Source organism: Camelus ferus, chromosome 13 (assembly GCF_009834535.1).
Source record: "Camelus ferus isolate YT-003-E chromosome 13, BCGSAC_Cfer_1.0, whole genome shotgun sequence".
NCBI classification, from domain to species: domain Eukaryota; kingdom Metazoa; phylum Chordata; class Mammalia; order Artiodactyla; family Camelidae; genus Camelus; species Camelus ferus.
In genome coordinates, this window is record NC_045708.1 from 18,160,174 (window position 1) to 18,173,394 (window position 13,221).

The 13,221-nt window shown below is 55.5% G+C and overlaps 1 protein-coding gene across 6 annotated transcripts; it reads left to right on the top strand.

Annotated features, from left to right (window-relative positions):
* The first annotated feature begins 107 nt into the window (after positions 1-107).
* CNKSR1 (connector enhancer of kinase suppressor of Ras 1) lies at positions 108-12,709 on the top strand. Of its 6 annotated transcripts, none has more exons than XM_032495550.1 (21): positions 108-477; positions 5,239-5,396; positions 5,501-5,682; positions 6,288-6,372; positions 6,796-6,837; positions 6,919-7,023; positions 7,658-7,717; positions 7,833-7,901; positions 8,173-8,274; positions 8,361-8,431; positions 8,505-8,581; positions 8,731-8,837; positions 8,915-8,945; positions 9,343-9,515; positions 10,428-10,501; positions 10,666-10,737; positions 11,007-11,080; positions 11,235-11,296; positions 11,424-11,523; positions 11,607-11,788; positions 12,042-12,709. In XM_032495550.1, exons 1-21 carry the CDS (start codon positions 303-305, stop codon positions 12,309-12,311), a joined length of 2,271 nt encoding a protein of 756 aa, XP_032351441.1. In that variant the 5' UTR covers positions 108-302; the 3' UTR covers positions 12,312-12,709. The 6 variants fall into 6 exon arrangements, with proteins under 6 accessions (XP_032351441.1, XP_032351445.1, XP_032351442.1 ...); XM_032495556.1 differs by lacking the exon at positions 108-477 and adding an exon at positions 1,868-3,421 and having other exon boundaries at positions 7,833-7,934; XM_032495555.1 differs by lacking the exon at positions 108-477 and adding an exon at positions 1,869-3,421.
* The last annotated feature ends 512 nt before the right edge of the window (positions 12,710-13,221 follow it).

Consider the following 13,221-nt stretch of genomic DNA (forward strand, 5'->3'; position numbering starts at 1 on the left):
CTCCCCAAAACTCCTGCCCTCCAAAAATTCCTCTACTACTCCTGCGTGCAGGGCCCAGGGTGTCTCCTCCCGACTTGATCCAGCTTTGGAACCTGCATCCTTCCCTTCCCTCAGGGGTCCTGGCATCTGAGTTGAAGCCCCCAGTTGGAACCCAAGTGTGTGGAGGGGTAGGATCAGGTTTATACTATCCTGCTTCCAATGAGGGCAGGGACTGACCCCCAGAAATGAAGATTCCTGAGATTGTAGCCTCTGCTGAGTCACCTACCCCCCCAGGACCCAGGTGAGAGGCCGCCCGCTTCATCATGGAGCCTGTGGCGGCCGCCGCTGCGCCACCATCTTCCAGACAGCATAGCAGGAGCCGCCCAGCCCGAGGACAGCCAGCAGTGCAGCCACAACCCCAGCCAGTGAACTCTGGGGCTCTGCCTTCAGCTCCCCGGCTATCTGCATCTGGAGGTGCACAGAGGGTCCGCTTGAGGGGTCAGTTGAGACCACTGGGAAGGTGGGGAGTGGAAGGGGGCTGAGAAGCTACTGGGGGAAGGAGATACAGATGCCATTGCTGGCCAGGGAGATTCCACCCCAATCCCTCTCGCTTCACTGCCCATCTGGGCCCTGGCTGCTCAGGCGGCAGGGAACGTGACAGCCTGGCTGCTGGGTGTCAACCCAGCCATGGTACGGGGAGAAAGGGGTCGGTGCCAGAAACTGCTGGTTAGGGGCGCTTACCTGTAGCACTCGGAAGTAGCCAGGGGTCAGGCGCCGAAATCGCATGGTGGGTGCCGCTAGTCTCCCTGGTGTCCTGTGGGGTGGAAGCGGTAATGAGGACCAGGGGCGTTCAAGGTACCAGGAAGCGGAAATTGGGGCATAGAGGTTCCTGACCTCTCATACACAAGAGAGCCATGCCCTCGGAGGATGCTCACCAGTGTCTGCCTTCCCAGGTCTGTCAGGGGGCGGGGCAACTAGACCTTTAAATCTGTCCCTTCCCCCGCCTGCCCGCCCTGCCAGCCTTAGGAGCAGCTGTCAGGAGAGATCAGCATCAGGCCTGAGCAGCACCTCCCCCACCCACCAGGGAGTCCAGGCTGGGTAGGCAGGAGAGGCCTTGCCTTGTAGCATTCAGAAGTCTCAGACCTGGACCAGGTGTGGAAGGGCCTCCCCAGCCCTGCTCCTGGCCCTATCCCTGCCTCAGATGATTGGATGTCACCAGTTGGCTCTCAGCAAAGGAGGGGTTGGGTGCTTCTTAGTACCCCCCAAACAGGAGTAGGCCTTTTTCACTTGGTTTCTGTTAGGACAATCACACCTGCCTTGGAGAAGGGTGCATTCCACCTCTTTCCCCAAGACGGAGTTCCTGTAGAGATACCCCTACCTCAGTTTGGGGACTATAATAAAAGATCTGAATCTACTGATTAAGAACGCTGTCCGAGGTGCGCTAAAAAATAGTAGCTGACTGTGCCGGGCATTGTTCTAAATACTTTACGTGGGTTATTTCACTTGGTATTGATTATCTCATAAAATGGGGAAAAAAGCATATTTTCAGAATAGCAGCATGTAGAGTATCAGCTTACAGAGAGAATGGAAGGACACCCAGAAAACTTTAACAGTGGCCCACACTGGGGAATGGGATGAGGACATGCTGGGGAAAGGGCACGTCCTCCTTACACTTAATGACCTACTGTTACCTTTGAAATTTTTACAGCATATATGTCCAAAGAACTTTTATAAACTCATAAAACTACCTTCAAAATAGAAGCTGCAGTTTACTCTGTTCCTTGCTGCCTAGCCCTGCCAGTTGCTGGGGGCCCAGAGTAGAGGCACTGGTGTGGTTGTTAGGCCCCCAGTCCTTTTGGGGGCATATGTGAGTATAAGTGGTAAGTTCTTGTTCGTTTCTCTCCTACAAGATTGTGAGTTCAGGGAGGGTGGAGGCTGGCTGATTTCTCACCTCTATGTCTTGTGCCAGCTCAGGGTCAGTGTTGGATGAAATCAGGATGGTGGAGATGGGTCTGTGTTTACTGGGTTTCCCTAGAGCGCCACAGGGAGGCTAATGTAGGAAGAGGCAAAAACATTAGAGGAAGCAGCAAGGAGGAGTGTTGAAGGGATACACACCGTGCAGTGTGTGAAGTAAAGGACAAAGCCAGAGGTGAGGGCCATGTTGCAAATTTGGAACCCACTTGTTTATAAATGAGGGAGCAAGGCCTGTGGGGACCTGGAGTCCCCTTGAAGGAGGCAGCCAATGATCTGCATTCATGTTTGATGCCACCTGTGAAGGGGGAATGGGGTCAGCAGAGCTGGCCAAATTCCAGAGAACTCAATTTGTATGTGAAATTGTTAAATGATGACCATTAAAACACATTACATGGACATCCATGAGCCAAATTTAGACTCTGTTTCGGACACTCCAGAGACATAGCTGCTGTTGATTGTGCCAAGTAGAGGGTCAGTGACCAAATGGTGAATCCACCTGTTCCCACACTGGCGACCCCAGCTTCTCCATTACTCTCTTGCATTCCCTGTCTTTAGTTGTTTGCTGATCAATTAGTGTGAGGAAGTGAGTCAAAGGCCACCCCCACAGTTCAGTGTTATTCATGCTGAGCAACAACACACTGATATCATTCGAAAAGGAAAATTTAAACTTGCCAGTCTTGTTATTTAATGCTAATAAATACATATTACTATGTCATAAATTTGTGATTTTTAATATATTTTGATGGTAATTGTCCTTGTAATCTTTAGCAGTTTGCTTTATGCTTTTAAAAGCATCATTCTGAGAAAGGGTCCAGAGGTTTCCCCAGACTGCCAAAAGGGTCCCCAGTACAAAAAAAAGACGGGGCTAAAAACCAGTTCTGAAGGTTTTAGAGCTGTTAACGTGGGTACTCTGCACAGCAGCACTCTGAAATCGGACTGATGATATCCATTTTACAGATAGGGAAACTGATGCCTGGTGGGTAGCCCTTGGTCTCACAGCTAACAAGCTGCAGAGCCGGGATTTGCACCCAAGCTCTGGCTCCCTAACCTCTGTGCTTTGTTGCTCACTGCTCATTTTTTGGCCCCTCTTTGAGGAGCCTGAAGGTCAGGGTTTCACTTTGCCATCTGAGGTCAATTTTGGGCGGGGATCCCAAGCCAGTTCTGAGGTCGCCTGGGTCACACACCAGTGGCACCGCCCCTGGTTGCCCTGGGATGCCTGAAGAGCTGAGCAGGAGGAGGACAGGCAGTAGGCCAATGGTTGTTGCAGCTCCTCACCTGGGCAGCCACGTGGGCTTAGGTATGCCAGTGGCTCCGCCCTGGGCCCAGCCCAGCCCCTCCCCAGCCAGGGCTCTGGGAGCGGAAATTCCTGTGTAGGCCAGACGGAACGGGTGTGGATCCCAGCTGCCGGACTTGGCCATGGAGCCAGTAGCGACCTGGACCCCCAGGAAAGTGGCGGCTTGGCTGAGAGGTGGGTGGGGCTGGGGCAGTGTTGGGCTTGAGAGGCACTGGGACAGGGAGAGGAAAAGGAAAAATGACCTGTTGAGTCCGTCAGTTGGTTAGTAAGTCAACAAGTATTTATAGAGCGAGCGTCTGCCACGAACCTGGCAGAAGGATAGACGAGAAGACCTCGGGGTCCCTGGAGGAAACAGAAGTGGTCTCCTATCACCCTGGCAGCCTCTTGGGCTGCCAGGGTGGGAATGGGGAGGCAGTAGTTGTGTAATGAAAACAGAGGGTGTCTCCCCAGCAGGCACCACCCCCACTGTACGTCCTTCATCTTCCATCTACCCCAGGGCTTAGGGGGCTGTTACTAAACCCACTTTTCAGAAGCTGAAACTGATGCACAGAAACCGAGACAGGAAGTGATTTGCTCAGGTTTTGGAAAAGGGCCGGCCCTGATGTCTTTTCCCTTCTCCCCACCTTGAGGCTCCCAGTGAGAGAAGCAGAAGCCCCAGCCAGACTGAAGAGTTTGGTACAGCCCCATCCTAGGTCACAGGGGGAGATGAGCCTAGATGGATGCAAAAGGGCCTAGACTGCCGAGAGACTCAGAGGAGTAAAGACTCTTTGACATGCAGCTGGGAGGGCGTAGGTGAGTCAGGACATCCCTCCTCGACGGGGGAGCTGGAGTACATGGATGATGGGGGGCAGACTCAGGGTGATCAGTCTCAGTAAAAGCAGGGATTCAGGGCCAGAGTCAGACTCTCAGACTAGGTTCCAGGCCCAGCCCCTCCGCTCAACAGTTCTGTGACCACAGGTCTCAGTTTCCCTATCCATAAAGTGGAAAAGTTTCCCTATCCATGAAGTGTCTCATTTGGTCCACTTCTCCTGACAAGGGCCTGGCACGTGTAGCTCAATGTCAGGGTCTGTTTAGAGGGAGGCGACCCGGCACATTCACCGTACACAGGAGATCGTGATCAAGTAGGAGAGGTTGATACTCTGGTGCAAGAGTTTATGGAGGTGCAGGGAACAGTGAGAGCAGCAGAGGCCCCCAACTGAGACTGGGGAGTTGTGGAAGGCTTCCTGGAGGGAGTTAGATGAAAAAGGACATGAAAAGCTGGAAGAGCAGTCCAGGCAGAAGCAACAGCACATGTGAGGCAAAAGAGCATTCCAGGAGCTGCAGGGAGTTAGCGCTCTGGTTCTGAAGTGCTGAGTTTGAGGGGCTGGGCCAAGAGATGAGGCTGAAGAGGCAGGTGGTGGTCTGATCAGACAGGGCCTTGTAGATCATGGTAAAGAGCCTGGCAATAATAATATGGGGGCTGTTATTGACTGTCTACCATAAACCAAAAGAGGCCAAGTGCTTGACATGTGTCATGACATTTAATACATATGATTCGAAGGCAGGTGTTTTTACTACCCTCATTTTATAGGTGAGGAAATTGAGACACAGAGTAACTAAGTTACTTGCTCAAGTGCTATCACTCAGGTCTCCTGACTCCATAGCCCCATCAAGCATGACTTGAGCAAGCATCAGAACACCTGGAGGATCTGTTAAAACACAAACTGCTGGGCCTTGCTCCTGAGTTCTGATTCAGCAGGTGGAGGGTGGGGGTGGGTGGAGAATTTGTATCTCTAACAGGTTCTCCAGTGAGGCCGCTGCTGCTGGTCTGGGGACCATCCTTTGAGAGCTGCTGCCCTATACTATCCTACTTCTCAACTCAGTAGCCTTATCCGTGAACTGGGTCTCAGAATTGTCATTAGGACAAGAGCTTTGCAGGAGTGAAGAAGTGACTGGAAAGGCCTTGACACCCCCTGGCTCCCCCTACGCTGACCACCCTCCCACCCCTCCAGGCCTCGATGATTCCCTGCAGGACTATTGCTTTGAGGACTGGGAGCTGCCTGGCAAGTACCTGCTCCAGCTCTGTCCCCGAAGCCTGGAGGCTCTAACTGTGTGGCCTCTGGGCCACCAGGAGCTCATCCTGGAAGGGGTGGAGCAGCTCCGGGCCCTGGTGAGTGAATGGTGGCCACACTGGCTGCAGCTTCTACCCACCTTGGGGGTGCTGATGGGGGGCCGGCCGCTGCCAGGAATTAACCTGCCCCTTCTCTGGCACAGAGCTCTGGGCTCCAGTCAGAGAACCTGCAGAGCCTGACAGAAGGGCTGCTGGAGAGGATCCAGGCATTTCAGAGCTTAGTCCAAGGTCACCTGAGGGGCTGTGCTGACACCCCTGCGAATGTCCTCAGCGCAGCCGTGGAGCTGGTGCAAGAGGCCCGTTCCCTCCTCTTCTGGCTCAACAGGTACCTTAGGCTTTTCCCAGGGTCTGAGTTACTGGTAAGAGGACCTGTTTCATCTTTGGGCTCCTCCAGGCCCTGGGAGAGAAAAATAGAGTTTGGCTTTTGTTCAGATATGGTGCAGCTGGGCAAAGAGGCTAATTGGTCTGTGCAGGAGCATTGGGATGCCTGGGTTCCCACCCCATCTCCAGCTTGTAATCATGACAGTCATATCAACAACACTGCATAGAGAGCTTCTCCACTCCCTTCACTGGCTGCTGCTTGTCTCATAAGTCCTAGCGCTAATGTCACCTCCTCAGGGAAGCCTTCCCTGTTGTACACTCTCAGAGCTCCCTATGCTTCACAGCAGAAGTTAAATCATTATTGATGTAACTAGATGTATAACATCTGTCTCTCCAGTGCCTAAAACAGGGCCTGGCATGTAGTAGGTGCTTGACAGATAAGTCCTATGCTAAAATCTTTAGCTGTATCAGTCATCTTTACCCCAGATCAAAGCCCATCAGAGTGGGTATTACCCGCAAGTCTCAGATGCATAATCAGCTCAGAGTGGTTCAGTGACTTGACTGGTAAGCTCAGTTCCCTAACCATTGCTCTATCCTTCCCCCTGCCAGGTACCTCTTCTCCCACTTAAATGACTTCTCATCCTGCCAGGAGATTGGGGAGTTGTGCAGGGAGCTGGGCCAGGCCTTGCAGGAGGTAGGAGAACCAGGGGCCAGGCTTGGCCCAGACCGTAGAGACCAAGTCAGGGTAGAGCTTTTTATAACTTGTGAATCAGCACAGGATCGGATGTGAGAGCAGAAAGAGGAGAGGGCAGAAAGGGAGGAGGCACAGCCACTGGGTAGGAGGCGTTGGGGGTGTCAGTGGCTCCTAACTGATAGGGCAATTCAGGAAGTTTGTCTCTCAGGAGGGGGAGGGGCCAGGGAGGGCATGTATGGTGACTTCTGGGGGCCTGGCATCAGGGGGAAAGAGATCTTGGGGCCAAAGCTCTGGGGCCATGTCATTCTGGGAAGGGGGACAGGGTACAGGATGCAGGGAGGGACTGCAGGGACTCCCCTGCCCTCGGGGGAAGGCAGTGCCCCCTACTCAGGGTAGGCCTCTGCTCTCTCACTCTGCTTCCAGGACTGTCCAGCGGCTGAGAAGGAGAGCAAAGTCCTGAGGATTGTGAGTATTGGGGCGGTGAGTGGGATGTGGAAATGGGGTGGGATGGGGCTCAGGCTAGACACGCTGCTCTCCCCACGCCAGTGCAGCCACGTAGTTGGGATCTGCCACAGCATCCTGAGCTACAGCCCGGAGGAGCTGCGGGAGCAGAGGGCTGTGCTGGAGCGCGTGCCGCTGGACGATCCTTCGGTGAGCCTGACCTCTCAACTCTCACCTCTGTCACCTCAGCAGCTATGTCTGGGCCCTGAAATCTGGTGCTAGGTTTCCATAGAATCCTATACCGTTATAGCTGGAAAGCCTTTTTTATACGAATGTTAATGGCCCAGAGGACTTCCCTGGGGTCTCGCTGTCATAAGCCCCTTCTCCAGTCCTGGGGGGCTGCAGCTGGTGTGGTCTCAGGTGACACATCCCAGCCCTGAGACATGGACCTGGCAGGTTAGGGGAGAGGGAAAAGGACATGACCTTTCTCTGCTTTAATCTTTGACCAGTTAGGAAAACCAGAGGCCCCAACCCTGCCCTGTCCCATTCCATCCCTGCTCAGCCCATAAGAACGTGGAGAGGGAGCTGCTGCGGGAGCCAGATGGGGTTCTGAATCTCATACCTTGAAAGTCAGCAACCTGCTCCCCTCGGCCCTTGTCGGAGGAGAGGGCAGAGCCCAAAGAGGAGCGGCAGCAAGTTGGAAGGCACACAGCAAGTTGGGTGGTGCCACCTTGAGGCCAGCTCTCCCCTGTCCCAACCACCTACCAGTCCTGGTGCCCAGTGAGGTCTGGCCGTTAATCCTGAGGCCCCTACACCCTCAGTGACTGCAGCTTCTGTCTCGCAGGGCCTGGAGATCCACACCACCAGCAACTGCCTGCACTTCGTGTCTCGAGTGGGCCCCCAGGTGAGAGCCCTGCACCCTTCTCAGCTGCCAACCCCCACAACCCTCTTACATGCCGGCCAAGCCAGCTTCCGGCCCCCCGAGGGTGCACCTTCTGAGCACCCCCACCCCATACCAGGTCCCGGACGACTCCCAGCTTCAGATTCTTCCTGGAGACGAGATTGTCCAGGTCAATGAGCAGGTGGTGGTGAGTGAGGGAAGGGACATGATGGGAGGAACGGCTTCCGAGTAGAACCCAGGCTGGTGGATAAGGAGGTTCCCTGGGGGAGACCAGGGTTATGGGAGCTGCCGTCCATGAGGTGAGCCACCTCACACAGGCCAGACGGGCTCGTGGAGGCTTCCTGGAGTAGGACGAGGGGGAGGCTGAGAGAGCGCTCTGCAGGCAAGGGCTGCTGGGTTGCTTCAGAGCTTCCTGCCAAGTCCAGAGTCCCTGCCCTGTCCCCTGCCCTGTCCCCCAGGTGGGCTGGCCCCATAAGAACGTGGTGAGGGAGCTGCTGCGGGAGCCAGACGGGGTCAGCTTAGTGCTGAAGAAGGTCCCAGTCCCAGAGACACCCCCACAGGTACTTGCTGCCGAAACCTGTTCCCTGCCTGCTTTCAGGCCCTGTCTGTTGCCAGCTCCATCACTCTGTTTCTGATTGTTTTTTAGACCCCTCCTCAGGCCCTGAGCTCCTCACACCCAGTGAGCCCATCACTGGCTCCAGCCCCACTGTCTCCCAGGTAACAGGCTCGGCCTGGGGTGCGTCTTGGTGGGTGAGCCATGGCTCACCTCATCTCTCCCTGATCTCTCCAGGGCCCTGTCTGAAGACGTCTTTGCCTTTGACCTGACTTCAAACCCAAGTCCTGGGCCCAGCCCTGCTGCCTGGACAGGTAACTTCAAAGCTCCACCAGTTGGCAGATTCCCCAGGCAAGGCATATGGGGTGCCTGGCTCTGATCCTGGCCCCTGACACCCCCACCTAGCCACTGGGCCTGGGGCTGAGTTCATAAACCCTTCCTCTCTCTCCTTTCTCCCTGACAGACTCGACTTCCTTTGACCCCGAGCCCCTGCCCGGCCCACCTGCACCCCCAGCCACACTCCCAACAGGGGTAGCAGACACCCCGGAGCCCCTAGAGCACCCTGACAAGGTAAAGCTCAGGGGCTCAGCAAGAGGGGGTGTGTGGCTCTGGACAGACCCTTCTCTAATCTCCTGCGGTCCTTTCAGAGTCCTGTCCTTGGTCGCAAAAAATCAAAAGGTATGAGATGCACTTGACTGGGTGTGTTTGGGCGGGGGGCCCTGGTATAGGAGCTCTTAGAAATCTGCAGTGCTGAGCAAGACTACTCCACACACTTCACACATAGCGTCTCCTGGAAACAGCTCTGTTTCTGGGGTCAGATAGACCTGTGCTCCAGCCTGGGCCTCTCGCCAGTTCTGTGACTTTGGGCAAACAGCTCCTCCTCTAATCTTTGGTTTCCTTGTCTCTAAAATGGGAAGAGGCATCCCCACCCGAGAGCTGACACAGTAACATTCCAAGCACAGAGCATGGGTTCAGAATACCAGCTGAGGGTGCTCGTGGAGGGCAAGGGAGCAGGTCTGAGGGTCTGGGTTGCCTCGCCAGCCCCTCACCAACCGGCTGTGCTATGCTGCTGCAGGCATGGCGACACAGCTGAGCCGCCGGCGGGTGTCCTGCCGGGAGCTGGGCCGGCCTGACTGTGATGGCTGGCTCCTGCTGCGCAAGGTGCCAGGGGGCTTCATGGGCCCGCGCTGGCGCCGCTGCTGGTTTGTGCTCAAGGGACACATGCTCTACTGGTACCGCCAGCCCCAGGTGAGACCCCGTACACACACACACACACACACACACACAGAGGTAGGCAAGTGAGTCACCTCAGGGCCATGGCTTTTGTCCCTCCTCCACCATCCACTTCCATCTGTGGTCACAGGTGGATCCCAGACCCTCCTGGGCCCCAGTGTTCCTATCTGTAAAATGCAGGCACTCTTCAGAGAGAAATGAGTTACTGTGTGTGTAAAAGCAGCCTGGAAAAGGTATCAGAGGCCGTGTAGAATCACTTTAATTCTGCCCGCCTTTCCTTCCTCTTCTGTTAATCTGTTCATCCTAGTGATGGGCTGTTCAAGCAATTGTTTATTCATTCAGTTAACATTCAGGGGGCTACTGTGCACCCAGCTCTGGGCTGGGCACTGGAACACAGGGAAGCATTGGACCATTCCTGTTACTCAGGCCACTGGGGGAGAGGGATGGATACACACCCGGGGACAATACCAGAACACCAGCTATGATGGAGGAAGAGCTCAGGGGTAGGTCGGAGTCCAGCAAAGGTGGCCAGTCCACCTGAGGCATGGCAAAGACTTCCTGAGAAATCCATACCTAAGGGTTAGTCAGATGGAAAGGAGAAAGGAGACCAGGCAGGGAGAAGAGCATTTGCAAAGCTTAGTGGTGTGAAGCAGCTTTGTCTGTGTTGTTGATGCGGCAAATGCAAGAGCAAGCTCCTCTTCTCTGGCTGTTTCTCTGGATATCTTGGGCTCCCCTTTCCAGGCTCAGAGGCACCCCATGGTCACCATCTTGCCCCTACCCCAGATTCCTGCCCTGAACTTTGGGCACTTAAAGATTTGTAGTTAGAGAGCCCAGGAAAGCCCTCTCCCCTCCCCTGCACTCAGGAGCCTGAGCAGGCCTCAAGGGTGTTCGGGCTTCAAGCTGACCCTCACACTGTGATCCCTCCAGGATGAGAAGGCTGAGGGCCTCATCAATGTCTCCAACTACAGCCTGGAAAGTGGACAAGATCAGAAGAAAAAATAGTTAAGTCCTGGGGTGTGACAGGCTAGGAGTGGGGAGAGAAAGGGAGAGGTGGGTGTCAGGAGGGCCAAGGTGAGGGCAGCAGGTAGCTGGGATTCCCAGTCTAGCCTCTCTGAGTTCTGGGTGGGCACCCCCAGGTGAGTGAGGCCCCTCTGCTCCTTGGCAGTGTGTTCCAGCTCACCCATGAAGTGTATAAACCCTTCATCTTTGCTGCTGATACCCTGATGGATCTGAGCATGTGAGTGTTACCTACTTCAACCTGCCCCCCCACTCCCAATTCCCAGCTTGGGAGCCTGAGCTTAGGAGCCTGGATTCGGATCCCAGCTCTCTGACAGCAATTGGTCAAGACACTCACTTCTCTAAGCCTCAGTTTTATCTACTATAAAATGGACTAATAAGAGTTCCTATCTCTCAGGGTTGCTCTGAGGATTAAATTAAATGATATAGGTGAAAGGTCCTGGCATACTTTAAATGGAAACTCCCTAAGACCTGTTTGCCCCTCTGCAGGTGGGTGCGCCATCTCATTACTTGCATTTCCAAGTACCAATCTCCAGGCCGGGCCCCCCTGCCCCGAGAGGAAGGTGGGTATCTCACAGGGGTGGGTCTCACCTGGTTTCACCTGAGCCTCCGCCTTCCCTGGGATGGGGGCTGGGACTTAATTCCCCAAGTCCACTCCCTCGCCTCCCAAAACCCTATGAAGCATAGTAGCTCCCCAAATGCTCCTGTCCACCCCAGACTGCTACAGCGAGACGGAAGCAGAAGACCCTGACGATGAGGCTGGATCCCTCTCTGCCTCTGTGAGTTGGGGGTTGGTGGAGACTGGCCTGGGGGGGGGGGGGCGGGGGGGCGGGGGGGGTACAGCTGTTAAATAGCAGTGCATGGAGCTCAGACTGATACCCTCTTATCCTTCCGCCCTGTCTGCAGCCCAGCCCGGCCCAGGCTGGGAATCTACTCCACAGAGACACATCACCCGCCACCACTCCCACGCAGGGCAGCCCGCGGACCTCCTTTGGCCCTCTGACAGGTGCCGTGTCCGGGTTGGGAGCAGAGATGAAGGGCTGGGGGCTGGGGCGGGCACACCCTCATCCTGCTCTCCCCCTCCCACAGACAGCAGCGAAGGGGCACTGGAAGGAATGGTACGGGGCTTGAGGCAGGGTGGCGTGTCCCTGCTGGGCCAACCTCAGCCCTTCACTCACGAGCAATGGCGGAGCTCTTTCCTGCGGCGCAACCGGGACCCACAGCTCAATGAGCGAGCGCACCGCGTGCGGGCGCTGCAGAGCACGCTCAAGGTCAGCGGGGGGTGCTGGGCACCGCAAGCATATGGGCTGGGGCTTTCGGCTGGGTTCCTGGCCCTCGGCTCTGGGGTCTGCTGTGGTCCGGGCCAAGTTCTAGGTTCCTGGAACTGGGCCCTTGATTTGAAGATGGGGGCTGGACCAGGCCAGATGGTAGATTCTAGGCCCTGGACTCCAGAGCTAGCTCCGGACTCGAACTCTCCCCACTCGCTGGGTGATCATGGCCCCTTAGGCCCTACTTCTCTTCCAGGCAAAGCTGCAGGAGCTGCAGGCCCTTGAGGAAGTACTAGGGGACCCCGAGCTGACTGGAGAGAAATTCCGCCGCTGGAAGGAGCAGAACCAGGAGCTCTACTCAGAGGGCCTGGGGGCCTGGGGAGTGGGGCAGGCTGAGGGCAGCTCCCAAGTCCTGAACTCTGACTCTAGAGAACAGTCTTCCCACCCCGTGCCCTCTGACCCTGAGGAGCACTCCCATCTCTGCCCCCTGACCCCAGAGAGCGACCTACGACCTCCTGACCTCTAACCCTAGCCAGTACCCTAATTCCTGATCTCTGGCCTTGATGACCACCTCAACCCCCAGCCTCTGACAGGTCTAGGACCCAGCATCCCTGGATTCTCTTCCAGGTTGGAAGTAGTGCTAGTCTATGGTTTCACTCTAAGCTGACCTCCTTTGCCTGAGCTTCTGCCATTTCTGTTCCTCTCGCCCCTGGAGTAGGGTGAAATGAAGTGAGCTTTGTGCCAACGAAGGAGCGGGAGGCTGGGCTGAAAGAACTCTCTCCCACCCCGTGCTCTGACCTGTGGGGGCACAGACATTCCCCCTCCATCCCTCAGCACTTCTTCCTTCCCCAAACCAGTCTGCATGGGCATTCTTCACTTTACACAGGAGACGCTTTTAACCAAATAAAGTCAGTTCCTCTAACATGCGTGCCTTTGACTTCCATATTATAATCTGGAATCTGCTTCCCAGAGGGCTCTGGGGTGAAAAGCTGTCAGATGGGGGTGAATGCGCTTGATTACTAGCCCACTGCACAGCCCACCAGCCTGGACTCTGTACCCAAAGCCCCATGCTTGCCAGGACAGATTGCTGATCTGTGGCTGGTGAGGGCTTCTCATGCCCATCTCTCCCTAACTCTTCAGAGACCAGACGGTGCTCTCCTCCCCTATCTCCAGGAGCGGGACAAAGTGAGAAATTGAGACCAGCTTTCACTCTACAGATGGGGAAACATACCTCACATGGAAATGCAGGGTGGGCAGCCCTGGAGATGGGTGGTGCGATGGGTAGCCCGTGGGCAGGGGTGCAGGCTGAGGTCTGCTAGGAAGGCCCAAGAAAGAAATACCTTTCTCTTCTCTCCCTGGCCTAGTCTCACCTCCAGCTCCTCGATGCAGAGCAAGGACATACCCCTGTGTCTCCAATCAGGCTGCACAGGAGACGT

Excerpts from the sequence above, each read along its gene's own strand:
- CNKSR1 (XM_032495550.1), top strand. The coding sequence starts at position 303 with ATGGAGCCTGTGGCGGCCGCCGCTGCGCCACCATCTTCCAGACAGCAT. Across the intron at positions 6,373-6,795 it reads TGGGCCAGGCCTTGCAGGAG|GACTGTCCAGCGGCTGAGAA; the intron begins GTAGGAGAACCA and ends CTCTGCTTCCAG. Across the intron at positions 9,516-10,427 it reads ACTGGTACCGCCAGCCCCAG|GATGAGAAGGCTGAGGGCCT; the intron begins GTGAGACCCCGT and ends TGATCCCTCCAG.